Source organism: Lathyrus oleraceus, chromosome 6 (genome assembly GCF_024323335.1).
Source record: "Lathyrus oleraceus cultivar Zhongwan6 chromosome 6, CAAS_Psat_ZW6_1.0, whole genome shotgun sequence".
Taxonomy (NCBI): Eukaryota; Viridiplantae; Streptophyta; class Magnoliopsida; order Fabales; family Fabaceae; genus Lathyrus; species Lathyrus oleraceus.
In genome coordinates, this window is record NC_066584.1 from 172,227,133 (window position 1) to 172,241,497 (window position 14,365).

General features: G+C 34.1%; 2 protein-coding genes across 3 annotated transcripts; one reads left to right on the forward strand and one right to left on the reverse strand.

Annotated features, from left to right (window-relative positions):
- Nucleotides 1-678: 678 nt before the first annotated feature.
- LOC127091191 (prolycopene isomerase, chloroplastic) lies at nt 679-6,093 on the forward strand. 2 transcript variants are annotated; one of them, XM_051029752.1, is made up of 13 exons: nt 679-1,236; nt 1,731-1,937; nt 2,038-2,137; nt 2,288-2,370; nt 2,664-2,720; nt 3,689-3,841; nt 3,937-4,015; nt 4,143-4,291; nt 4,425-4,559; nt 4,673-4,786; nt 4,927-5,037; nt 5,152-5,260; nt 5,653-6,093. In XM_051029752.1, exons 1-13 carry the CDS (start codon nt 811-813, stop codon nt 5,724-5,726), a joined length of 1,797 nt encoding a protein of 598 aa, XP_050885709.1. In that variant the 5' UTR covers nt 679-810; the 3' UTR covers nt 5,727-6,093. The 2 variants fall into 2 exon arrangements, with proteins under 2 accessions (XP_050885709.1, XP_050885710.1); XM_051029753.1 differs by having other exon boundaries at nt 1,184-1,240.
- Nucleotides 5,761-14,113, reverse strand: LOC127091190 (ABC transporter G family member 22). Its single transcript, XM_051029751.1, has 11 exons — nt 14,022-14,113; nt 13,275-13,655; nt 9,858-9,931; nt 8,960-9,195; nt 8,668-8,823; nt 8,379-8,562; nt 7,951-8,259; nt 7,520-7,807; nt 7,123-7,407; nt 6,781-6,888; nt 5,761-6,702 (listed from the first exon to the last, which is right to left on the reverse strand). The coding sequence occupies exons 2-11, from the start codon at nt 13,651-13,653 to the stop codon at nt 6,490-6,492; spliced, it is 2,232 nt and encodes a 743-aa protein (XP_050885708.1). The 5' UTR covers nt 13,654-13,655; nt 14,022-14,113; the 3' UTR covers nt 5,761-6,489.
- Nucleotides 14,114-14,365: the final 252 nt, after the last annotated feature.

The following is a 14,365-nucleotide window of genomic DNA, read 5'->3' on the forward strand; positions in this document are numbered from 1 at the left end:
ATTCTTCTTATATATTGAAATTATAGTGTTTCTTCTCCATTCATTTGATATTTGATTTGACATCATAATTGTTTTAAAGTTGAATAAATATGATACCTATACTCGTATCTGATATTTGATTTGACCTCATAATTATTTTAGAGTTGAATAAATATGATACATATACTCGTATCTGATATTTGATTTGACCTCATAATTGTTTTATAGTTGAATAAATATGATACCTATACTTGTATCAGACGAGTATACGTTAATTTTGAGATATTAGCAAACATGAAAACTATTATTTAAATATTTTTAAAAAATAATATAATTAACTAAAATTTCATTATATTTTTTTATAAACATATAAAAATAATTTTAAATTTATCATAAAATAATAATAATAATAATAATAATAATAATAATAATAATAATAATAATAATAATAATAATAATAATAATAATAATAATTTCAGATGTGAAAGACTGATTTGTTTATTTTAAGAAAATTTCTCTATTGTCAAATTATACTACTGAAAAAAATTCTTTCGATAATATATATATATTTTTTCAAATCATACTACCTAAAAGATTCTTCCATTCCATTAATATATTTTACATAGTATAGTGGTAAATCCAAAAGTTCCCTTATTCTAGCATAATGTAAACTGTAATTAAAAAAATGTAAACTGTTATTTGTCGTTGTCTCCACTAAGAATCAATTTTTTGTGTAAGTGGAATCAACGCCATTATCATCATTTTCATGGCATTAACACACTTCCATTTCCACCACCTCCATTTTCTGACGAAATAACCAACCAACCAACCATGCTCACTTCACCTTTACTCTCCGTCTGTAACCACACCTTTTCCTACAACCCCATCAACTACCATCACCTCCCACCTTTAAAGTTTCAATCTTTAGCTTTAGGAAGATACGGAAGAGCTGAATTTTCATCTGGGTCATGCCCTAATGATCGTAGAAGAAAAAGGGTGTTGGTGAAAGGGAGTGTGAAGTTGGAGGAAGGAGCTGTGGAAAGTGGGAAGAAAGTGAATTGGGGTGAAGGGTTTGATGCAATTGTTATTGGGTCTGGGATTGGTGGGTTGGTTGCTGGGACTCAGTTGGCTGTGAAAGGTGCTAGAGTTTTGGTTTTGGAGAAGTATGTTATTCCCGGTGGAAGCTCTGGGTTTTATCAAAGGGATGGTTATACTTTTGATGTTGGCTCTTCTGTCATGTTTGGTTTCAGTGATAAGGTCAGTTCCTTTTATTGAAAAAAAATGAATTTTGTATTTTGTTAAGCTATTTTTGCATATCATAAAATGGAATAAAGCCGAGCAGAATGCAACCGAGCGGAATGAAGATTCAATTCTATAGTTTGAAAATTTTAGGACAGAAGAAGCCAAAGTTTTCATTCCCGCCCTACTCGGAGGGGAAGAATTATGGTCATAAGCGATGAAATGGAATGGAATCCATACCACTCCATTAGGCTCTGTTCCATCCGATTTTAAATTATCCAAATAATGGAATACCATTCTATTCCATTCCATCAATCCAATCAAAGCCTTAGGAGTTAATGTTATAGTGGAGCAATTTGATTATATGTCTTATTGAGAAGAGCTATGTCACTCATGTTGTTCACATGTTGTTTTTCTTTCACCTTGTTGAAAAGAGCTTATGCTTTTCACGATAGCTTATGAAACCTAGTTAAAAGCTTATGCTTTTCATGAATTGTCTTAAATTTGTGTAGGGTAATCTCAATTTGATAACACAAGCATTGGAGGCAGTTGGCTGTCGGATGGAAGTAATACCTGATCCAACCACTGTTCATTTCCATCTACCCAACCACCTCTCAGTTCGAGTGCATAAAGAATATGATAAGTTTATCGAAGAATTGACCAATTATTTTCCCCATGAAAAGGATGGCATCCTCAAATTCTATGGCGAATGCTGGAAGGTTTGTCTTAATTGAGGTGACTGCAGCCCCCTTGTAAGGCGTTTTTGCCTCCAATTTATAATTTCTTTTTTTTAACAAAGCTTTTATGTTTGATGGGTAGATTTTCAATGCCTTGAATTCGTTGGAGTTGAAGTCGCTAGAGGAGCCACTCTACCTTTTCGGACAGTTTTTTCAGAAGCCGCTCGAATGCTTGACATTAGGTACTTTCGTTTCTTATATGTTTGTTCTGAATACGAGGCTACAAAGCTAAAATCGTAAACTCCAATTTCGAGGGTAGTTTTGGTTGCGTATTTTCTTAGTATTTGATTGGTAGGGCCATTAACTTTTCTGATGATGTTATTATCTGGCAGCCTATTACTTACCACAAAATGCTGGAGCGATAGCCCGAAAGTATATTCAGGATCCACAGTTGTTGTCTTTCATAGATGCAGAGGTAGATACAATTAGTTATTCGCTTCAGTTGGAAGGTTTACCTATTTTATGGAAATCGTTAAATGTCATGAAGAGTTATCCTATGAAACATGTTTCAAATGACTTGGAGTTACTAAATGAAAGAGAAATTGATTGTTGTCGATTCTGGAAAAGACATTGAAGCTAAAATAAAAATGCCAAATTAGCTTTTCATGATGACTTTTCTTTACATGTTAAATAGCACTACTCATTCATTAATATTCGGTTTATTGGCATATGATTGACAATTTTCATTCACAAAAACTGTTATTGCAGTGTTTTATAGTGAGCACTGTCAACGCTTTGCAGACTCCAATGATCAATGCAAGCATGGTAAGTTGTTCACCAGGCCATTTGCGTTCTTTAATTTTATGCAATGTTGTTATTGTAATTTTGAAAGTGTTTAGAAGAGAAGTTATGCTTCCATTTCGTTGCAAGATCATTTAATGACGAGATAACCAAAATGAAATTGACTTGAATTTGATCTGACATTGATTGCTTTTGGTTTAGTAGTTTTACAAATAGTTTAGTATATAATATATGCTTTTAAGCATGTAAAATGAAAATCCCATCCTTCCATTATTATATATTCCCTCGGTACCACAATCATTGTCACACTTGCTTATTTTTATGAAGATTAAGAAAAAACTACAAATGAAAGAAAATGAGTAGTAATGTTACCAAATTAACCTGATAAACTATTGACACATTCACTATTACCATAGATATTGAGAGAGAGTGATGCATATAATATTAATTAAGAAGTACAATAGGAACCTAGGAGTGTGCTCCTCTCTAGGTCTCATATTCGAATTCTCCAGGTGCCAACAATTTCCGTGTTGGGCCAATCCATACAGAGCTTTGCTTTGACATCAATTCGCCCCTCGCTAGTGGGCGGTGGGATTGGTCCCTCAAATTTGTTGCTCCTTGGACTAGATACCAATTTAAAAAAAAAGGGGGTACAATTGGAAAAAAGTAATTAATATGACCGTGGAAATTAAAAGTAGCATTGATTTTAGGTCAGCTTTTTTATGCATGTGACAGTTATTATGAGCTGGATGTAGTACTACGTTTTGTACCTGTTGTTTTCCTATCTAATAAATGACTGATTTTAAAATAATGAAACGATGATGCAGAAGCACCTTCAAAAATGTCGCTTTGATGATTATCGTGGTTTGAAATAGAAACTTGTTTGCCAGTCAAAACAGTGAAAACACCAATGTCAAGTATAGTGTCAAGTTGCTTAGTTCACCTATGTCTCTATTTCCCGCTTCTCTATTTGATTCATTTTTTGTCTACAGGTTCTTTGTGACAGACACTTTGGTGGGATTAACTATCCTGTTGGGGGTGTTGGTGGCATTGCAAAGTCGTTGGCAAAAGGTCTAATTGATCAGGGTAGTCAGATACTTTACAAGGCAAATGTCACGAGTATTATCACCGAGCAGGGCAAAGCAGTAAGTGAGATATAATACTAGCAATGAGGATCACATGTTTAGAAAGTTATGTATTTTTGTTTCTCAAGATTTGTAGTTGTACTATACTTTTGCAGGTAGGAGTGAGGCTTTCCGATGGCAGAGAGTTCTTTGCCAAAACTATAATATCAAATGCTACCAGATGGGACACATTTGGTTGGTTTCAAATATTAATGTTTATAAGTTTTTTGTTGTTAATGTTTGAATGATTTTCATCTTGTATCTTTCTCCGCCTTCATTAATTCTTAGAGTTAATTCCAAATTGCATAATGTTACATTGCAGGAAAGTTAATAAAAGAAGAATCACTTCCAAAAGAGGAAGAGAACTTCCAGAAAGTTTATGTTAAAGCTCCATCTTTTCTTTCAATCCACATGGGGGTTAAAGCAGAAGTTTTGCCACTAGATACAGATTGTCACCATTTTGTGCTTGAGGTAGTTGATAGTTTCCTCAACTTAGAAATCTTAATAGCCTTAGGGTTCGTTTGTTAGGGATTATTAGATAATGCTGCAACAAAGAGGCCTTTGAATGGAAATAACCGTTTGTCTTCCATTTGCACTTATCTAGGACAATTGGACCAAATTGGAAGAACCTTACGGAAGTATCTTTTTGAGTATACCAACTATACTCGATTCTTCATTAGCTCCTGAAGGTCGTCACATCCTTCATATATTCACAACTTCTTCCATGGACGACTGGAAGGTAGGCCACGACTTAAAAGAAACTACGTTTTTCCTCTTGCCTTCCGTTTTGTTCTTTTGCTGTTACACGTAAATCAATCTCGAAATATAAAACTTCCTTGTTTTCTGTTCCAGGGTCTCTCGAGAATTGAATACGAGGCAAAGAAACAGGTGGTAGCAGATGAAATCATAAGCAGATTAGAGAAGAATTTGTTTCCAGGTCTTAAATCATCTATCGAATTTATAGAGGTAAAGCTAAAACCCGACCTCATTCTTTTAGCCCTATGTTTTTTTTTCTTTCTTTCTTCCTGAACCTTTTACGCCCCCCCCCCCCCCCCCCCCCCCCCCCCCCCCCCCCCCCCCCCCCCCCCCCCCAACTCTAACTCTAGGTAGGGACACCAAAGACACATCGACGATATCTAGCTCGTGACGAGGGTACTTATGGACCAATGCCACGCAGCATTCCGAAGGGGTTATTAGGAATGCCGTTTAACACGACAGTAAGTCTACTTTCAAAAAAATGATTGAATGACAGATTTGCTTCTAGAGCATCCTGCTATGCTATGCTTTCAGAATGAATACACCGATTAAAACTCGATAAAACTCGCTTTCAGAGCATAGACGGTCTTTACTGTGTTGGAGACAGTTGCTTCCCTGGCCAAGGTGTTATTGCTGTAGCTTTCTCAGGAGTTATGTGTGCTCATCGAGTAGCTGCAGATATTGGTAGGCCTCTCATATTCCATAGCTGGAAACTGCTTGCAAATTGAGTATATAACGGTAAAAAGAAAAATATTTATTATTCTGAATGTGTAGAAATCATTTAACATTTGCTGTTTATGTAATCGATCATAAAGAAATAGCGCGTTTGGGATTATCTTGAAACCACATCCAAATGTGCTTCAACATAGCTTCAATATTGCCGCGCATCTGTATACTTTCAACGCGGATCCAAACACATCTAATAGTTATATTTAATGATTCTTAACTAGTACTACTCTTATGGCACCGGTTTATAAGATTCGATCAATTGAAATCTATGAAAAAAAGGCCAATCAAATTTATTTTTACTTCAATTTTAACATTCTCGATATTGATAATTTTTATTTAAAAAACAGGGTTGGAGAAAAAGTCACCTGTTTTAGACGCCATGCTGCTTCGGTTGCTCGGTTGGTTCAGGACACTGGCATGAGTTTTATGATTTGTTTGATCCGCGAGTCTATGTATTATCATGTATAACACTACCATTTTTTTTATAGTTTCTTTATTTTTTGTCGAAGGATGAAACCAGATTCCTCATCTTTACAGTTATTTTAGGGCATCCGATCAAACAACTTACATTCTGAGATGTATTTTAAAGCAAATTTTGTGAAGTTGGACCCATCGCAATTCAGCGGCCAAGATTGCTTAGCTGCGTCAGTTGCGTGGTTCTATAAGTGCAAAAGAATCCAAAAGTAAGGAGTGAGGGGTTGTGAAGTGTAAAATGTAAATGATCTCTGTATGTTCAGTTTTCTTTTATCCCAACAGATTTATACTTATACAAGATATTCTTGCTGTAACTAGCCATTTTATCAGCCGATTCATGATACTGCCGACATTACTATTATTGCTGTCAAATTCGATTTACACTTAAACTTGACTAATATGTAGCAAGCAGATTAACCTATTCCACTATAACAGTTACAAAGCTTCAGTCGTAGAAACGTTTTCGAAAGAGTTAAGCAGTGTCCACCAAAAAAAAACAAACTCTCCAGGTACTGATGTTTTACTATAACATCTAGCATACATGTATTGTTGCATTTCAACATGCTAGTGAAATGCATTTTACACATGATTGAACAAAAAAGGCCAGAAGTTTCAGCCTCACTATATTGTCTGCACGTGGAGCCTTCATTTAAAACCACTCCTCATGCAGATATGAAGCACTTTTCCCGGATAGTTTTAACTTTTAACCTCTATTGAAGTTTCATTCGTCGCAATGAAAGATATGCCAAGAAACGGTAACCGAAAACCATAGCAATCAGAGCAGCTACTTCTGTTAAACCACTGTCAATTTTAACTCCGTTTACGATAGGCGTGAAATGTTCATATTGCACCTTGAGTAACAGTTTGTAAGTGTGGTAGTTGAAAGACATGTAGCGGATCCATGAAATGAATATCGGGACTTTCTGCAAAATTTTGTACCACATGTTAAATTCTTCTGTTAGCTATTTGATCATAAAATTTAGGTATGTATGTATTTTTACCTGGACGAAAAATCCTCCAGCCAACATGAAGGTCATCACAGTCACTGAAGCCAAAGTCGTGGCTCTTTTCAAATCCATAAGCGTAGCACCGATAGCAAGTCCAAGACCCTATTTCAAAACCAGCCATTGTTAGCATTGTAAGCTAGCTATTTTAGTCAATGTTTTAAAAACCGAACCAATGAAACCGAAACCAATAAGTCACAATTCAACTGCCTTAAATCGCTCAAACCGGGATGAAATTGCAATTGAACCACAAAACATAACCCTTTTGGTTCGGTTTCTAAAACACTGATTTTTCTTTTTTTTGTATTGCCTTGTTAGTAGTTTCTGAAAAATGCATACCTGTGCTGCAATGATGCAGAGGAAAACAGTAAGGATGGTGAAGAAAAAGGGAGCAGCACTTAGTCTCAAACCAGCCATGAAGTAAACAACGAGGAGAAAAAGCACTGGTAATATCAGGTCTAACGGAAGGTCGCTTGTTGTTCTAGCGAGGAAGTATGCACTTAATCTGTACATATCTGCCGCACGTTCCTTATTCAACATTGCTCTCTCTTGAGGAAATGTAAATATTGCAGTAAAAACCGGAAAGAATCCCCAGAAGACAGCAATGAAGAAAAGTAGTCCCGCCTGCAAACATCAAATGTTTAATATGTTATCATCAGATGATCATATCTTACAATGCGTTTGAAAGAGCTCGTTTAATTGATGGTTAAATTTTTGTCTAACAGAAGTATTTTACCTGATCTTGCAGGTCTTTTGGGTTTTTAGCATCTGATTGCCACCAGAGTAATCCTAAGATGATTGCGGTGGATAAAACTTGTGTGATTCTCAACCAGCTAAAATAGTCATGCCTCCTTTCCTTGATTCCTCTCCAAAAAAGTATGGAAAATTGTTCATCCCAACTCGCTCCCCATTGTCTTTTAGGTGAACTCACTTTGGCCTTCAAAGCTTCATCCAGAGGTAAAGAAACCGTTGTTTTTTTCTTCTCCGTTTCCGCAGCTTGAGATTCGTATGCCTCCACTAGATACTGTTAAAAGTTCACATGTTCAAAAAACTATCAGTGTATACAGACACGGCACCGATATATAGACACCAGTATTAATTTGAAGAAATGGAAGTGTGTAACTACACATGTCAGTGTTGTAGTAAAGGCAAAAAATGAAATGTTACCTCATGGACTACCGCTGGTGATGGTTTTCCATTATATTTTTCAACTTCTGCATTTCCGATTTGTACTTTATCCTCCAACTCTGATGGTACGGAAACATCGTTTATGTTTCCATTCGCAAGGTCTAGCAAAAACTCGGCTGGATTCATGGAAATAAGCGGTGAACATCCTATAGATTGAAAGTAATTCATTGCTTCTGATGCTTTTCCAAAGTAAAGCAAACTCCCTTTCCCAAGAAGGATCAACTTGTCGAATTTGTGGAAGAGTCTACTTGATGGTTGGTGAATTGTCGTCACTACTGTTTTACCAGCCTACCATATAGTTAACAGGTTAGTCATGAAAAATTACCATGCTATGCTATGCTTCGATAATCAATAGTAAGTTCAAAATTTTGTTTTTGGATTGGATGCAATTCTTCGATATTTAATACCTCTGCTATGTCTTGCAGCATCTGAACGATCTTCAAGGCTGTCGTTGAATCCAAACCAGAAGTTGGTTCATCAAGAAACAAAATGGAAGGGTTGATTATGATCTCATTGCCAATACAAACTCGCTTCCTCTCTCCACCCGATACTCCACGAACAAATGAACCACCAATCATAGTATCTTGGCACCTGTTTTCATGCATACGATATAAAACTATTGGCTTCTATAACTTAGAAAATATATCAGTATATCGGTTATATGCTTAATAAGTAATTACGGGACCATTTATTTACCTCTCCAAGCCAAGCTCATAGATGACATCTAAAGCTCTTTTTTCCTTTTGCTCTTTAGTGAAGCTTTTTGGAAGCCGTAACCGCGCTGCGTATGTCAACGTCTCTTTCACAGTTAGGTGAGGAAACAAAACATCATCTTGCGTCACAAATCCTATCCTGCGATATTACACGAGGAAAACCAAACCAAACTACTTGTCAGTTCTATCATAAGGCACTGTCTGGTATGTTTTTAATTCAAATACCATATTCAAGTTTCATTTTTTATTATGTTACTTCAGAATTAGATTGCCACCTGCTCTTAAGAAACTTGGAGTATGATTGTTCATTGTAAGTGATAGAACCACCAATTGTTGGGTGGCTTATCCTTCCTCCAAGGAGATTTAAAAGACTTGTCTTTCCACTTCCTGAGGGACCCATCAATGCCAAAACTTCACCTGGATTTACAGAACCACTGATCCCATTTAAGATATCTTTCTCTACACTTGATGTCATGCCTTTCAGCACTACCTTGTAAGTCACATCATTGAACTGCACATTCCACAATAAGTATATAACTCATCAAGCGGGACCCATCACCATAAACAAAACATAACCTATAAGATCTAAGCAGAGCCGTCTCAAGTTTTGCAAGTGCTGTGTAGGTTAGACGCAATTTAAACAAATAGAAATCCTATTTAACTACGGTTTAATCATGATAATATTTATCAGACCCTCTTTAACCACTGTTTAACCGTGACAAATTTTGAATCCTGTGAGGTAGTCCGTCTTGCATGCCCTCAAAGACGGCTCCTAATCTAAATATCTAAATTGGTCCTTAAAATTGTATGATTGTATCAATTTAGTCCCTCACATTATCAGTATCACAATAAGTATACACCTATTAACAAAAATAAAGTACATAATACATTAATAACTTGAAAAATAACATATTTTACTAACAATAAACACTTGTTATTTTAAACTTGAAACTTTGTACAAGATCGAACTGGACCGTGTTATTGCTAGCCATGTTCTACTTGGCCTTGTCGAAAACTTCATTCATTCATCCTTGCCTGCTCAAATACACAGGGCCACATCAATCTCATGATCTGTTGAAGGTTTGAGCCCTGGCAGAGCTAGGTGCAAGAATATTCGAAAAGATTTTTTTTTTTAACTTTACGACATGTAAAATGTGTATAGTAATTAGTTACCTTTAGATTTATAGGAAGAGTAGGTTCTGTTTGAAACTTTGTCTTTGTCCTAATTCCAGCTTCAATATCCTCAGCTGCAACATACATAGTTAACACTTTAAAGGTAGGAAAAAGAAGGTAGCAATTATAGTTAGTTTCAATTATGCAAAAAAATGCACGTTCTTAAGTACATGTGATGATGGTGTTTACTTATGGAGGGATATGTATATAATATCTAGAGCATTATTTAGAAGAATCTAATATGCATGGATGCTTCTAATGTAATTGATACTATACTACATGATCCGTTAAAAGGGGGCTATATAATATATATGAAATTGATGCTCATGAAGATACAAGTGGGGAGGACAAACATGGACCATGATGAGACAAGGAGATCGACCTAGACAAGTGATAATTGTGAAGTTAGTTCACTACATAAAAGTCAATCTCATATTAATTGAGGTCCATGATTGAATGAAAGAGTGCTTACTTTTCTCTCCCAAAAGAAAGGAAAACGAAAGGGCGAAATAAAGGAAGAGAGTGCACTCGGAAAACCGATTCCACATGGTCATGTATTTATGAAGTTTATTCAAAAGTTCACGGTCATCTTTATTATAGCTTCTCAGACATCGATTTGATTTGATCAGTGTTATTGAAGAAAATGGGTTTATCAAACTTTTATCAATAGATAAACCCTTAGGGTTCTACAAAGAGGATCGTAAACTTATACTTTACTAGAGCGAATTAGTTGTCGGTACTAATAAGTTTTGAACAATTTTTATGTATGAATCTATAGTATGGTCCACTTCTAACCAAATAAATATATGATTGGCCATTTAAGACCATAATCAACAAAATTCAAAAGAAGTGCAACTTGCATCTTGTATGGAAAGACAATGGAAAAAGGGACAAAAGAGTTTGATGAAGAAGTCACCCCTAGCAAATAAGTCTCACATGAATCACATCGAAGAGTGGAAATGGAGCAAAAGATATGAGACAATAATTGTACATTAATTGGTCAAAAAGATGTTACTACTATTTGTTTGAAATCTATGTAGAACCATGAATTTGCATGTGTATCATTATGGCTATAACGAAAATGAAAATGACTCAAACATAGACAGCAGTCACTACAGTCTTGGTCGTGTGATGGCTAGAGCTATTACATGCATTTTGGACAAAAAGAAATCTAGAGATTGTTGTTAGAGGTGGCCGGAAAAGTTCCGTTTTGTTAGACATGTCCGTTTTACCGTTTTGTCCTTTATGGGGCAAAATAATATTTTAGTCCTTTTTTTAAGTACATATATTAATCTCTTTTAACTTTTAAACTTTAGATATGTAAATTTCAGTCTGTCTGACTTTCATTTTCTTTAGATTAATTAAAATTTTAAGTTTGTACATTCAACTATATTTATTTGTCCTATTTCTTTTAGGACTTTTGTGGTGCAGACAAAATCAAGACCGACACCATCTCTAAGTTGGATGGATTGGACCGATATTTTGAGAAATTTTCAATTCATAAAATCTCAAAATTTAGATTTTCATCATTTTTCTAAGAATATTTTTTATGGTTTATTTTTCATGTGTTTAATGTTTGATGAAAGCCTTTATAAAAAAAAGTTTGGGTGAGAGAATATATTTATAAAGATTTTTTGGTACAATATATTTATAAAGTTTTATTACATGTATTGATTAAACTATTTATATGTATTTTTTGATGGTGTTATTGCATCGACAATCTATACCCATCAAATTCATCTTAGCATATGCTACTCCACCCACTCTGCTATTTATATATAAAATATCAAACAAACTTATATTAAAATTGTTACCCCTTGAACAAGTTAATTTTCCTCTACTCTCCTTATGTCATTGAAAGAAAATATCTTACTACCTTTGCCGCTTACTGTAACTGTTTTTATTTATTCACAATTGTTATTTTATTTATATAATGTGTTTAACTTTGATTTTCCATCTTGTAAAAAATCCGCATAATATTAATTAAGAATTCATTTATTTAAAGAGTTTAATTGAAATACACCGACAGTATAAAAGAATTTTATACTGTCAGTTAATCATAGACGTTAGATATTAAAAGAAGTTTGACTTTTATTTTAAAAATCTATAAAATAATACAAACGGAACGGAGGATGGTGATGAATCGACGGTGTAAAACTTTTTACGCTGACAGTGTATAGTAATTAATCTCTTATTTAAATATTAAATTTATCCAATAAATTAAAATCATATATATTTAAGGTTATTTTCTAAGAAAATTTTATATTTAGAGTTCAAAATAGTATTAAGTCATGCCTCCCACTTCATCTTATTTTCTCTACTTTTTTATCTCTCTCTTTATTTAATATAATTCTTGTAACAAATGTAAAATAGAAAAGTTTATAAATACTAAATAAGATGATAATAGTTTTTCAATTTAATCAGAAATCTTGAATTCAAATTTAATTCTAACACAACAATATTTTTATCTTTTGATTGGTGGACCAAATCCTTAGAGATGTCTTACTCTTTCTCCTAATTTTCAAATAACTAAACTTTATAATATATATAAAAAAAAAACTTATTTGTATACTCGATAGTGGAGACCACCTAGTTACTGGACCCAAATTCAGTGGCTTCACATGACTTCACTTCTAATACAGCCCATCTAATTTTCTGAGTTAGAACGTACCAAAGGGACTGTACTTTTGTATTTTCATTCTCATTTCACCACTTACCAAATCAAATAAAATGATAATTTCTATTTTAAGCAACAAATATGATAAAACAAAAAAAAAAAACTCGTCTTATTAGCAATAACAGATAAAAAAGAAATTACATCAAGCTCCTTTTAATTGATTAATTTAGTTAAATGTTTACAGTTTTTATAAAAATTTGTAAATATATTAATTTTTAAATGAATATTCTATTCAAAAGAAAAATATCACAGCAAAATAATAATTTTTCTCCTTATATATAGGAGTATATTTCCTCGTTTGACTCTAAGTTTCACATGTACTATATGTTGTTTTTCCCTTACTCAATTGTCACTCTCATAAAAAATTAATTGCATACATATTTTATCATTTCAGAAAAAGTGAAATCCATCCACCCCACATCTGCAAAAAAGTAAGAAGACCACCAAACCCACACCCACAAGAACCACAGCCCTACCACATATATAATTTGTGGTCACCATAGTGGCACAAAGCCTCAAATATAGGTAACATTAACTTCTTCCACCATTTAGTATATCATAACAATTCCATATAAATATAGCAAAAATATTTACTCAAAATAAAACAATAGTAAATAACGTACGTTAAAATAGCTCAGCTGATAGAACATTTGATTAAAAAAAACATGAGTTTCAACTTCCGATATCTTATTTTCTTATTTACGAAATGAGAGAAATTAGAGTAGAGAATAAGGACTTACGAATCATGTCATCATCACTGAACGGTTTGGTATCAGCAATTTGATCAGGGGGCATAGTGAAGCCAGTGAAAGAAAACGAGAGACCCAAGCTAGCGCTTGAAGCTCTGCTAAGAGCTGCGCCACTGCTCAGTTCATCAACATCAATCTTCAACTGAGCGCTCCTTGTTTTCCTTATATGTGTATTCTTCCCTCCGCCGTGCCCGGGCGAGGCCGACGTTATTCTCCGGCTTGATTTTCTCGACAATCCTCCGCTCCCTTCAATCGCCGAGTTAGTCGAGTGATCGCTCGACTGTGGCGACTTTAGAGCCGCCGCGACGGACTCCACAAGCTGATCTGATATTGTCCTGGATATCCCCATTGTATTATTTCCTTTCTCCATCTCTGTCAAAATAGTAATAAATAAATAATTTGTCCGTAAACTTAACCGAATGTAATAATAATATTAGATTCTTGGTGGAGAAAAATTATGATGGAAGTTGCTTAGAGTAGTGATGTTATTTTTGCTTTAGAGTAATTATAAGATATATTCATCATACATTATAATATACTTCAAAGGTAGAAGAAGTAATGTCTTTTAATTAGTTATTAAACACTAGATATATATTGCTTAAACTATATATATAAATAGAGACTCCGGTAGTAATTGAAGTTATCGTTAGCATTTTATGCTGAAAAAGGAATAGGAGAAGATATGTTAGCATTTTATGCTGAAAAAGGAATAGGAGAAGATATCGAAATAATAATTACCTTGAGAAATAAGAGGTGTTTGTGATGATATGAAAATGGAATGTGAGACCAGTTGAGCTTAATCCAGCAACGGCAATCAAAATACATGCATATCCCATTATGTGGACTTGCCCTTTTTATAAAGGGTATAGGAGACCTATGTCAAGTTACAAAACTGCCCCCGTGTTTCCTTACAAATATCATCTCTTTGCCCTTGTATGTATATTTTATTTTAAAGTTTTGTTTCTATTATATCATATATGACTCTTTGATAATTGGTTTAAAGATGGATGTTTCAAGTAATATTAGTTTTCATAAATATAATTCAATAAATAACTATATTTTAAGATACTGTAACTACAATT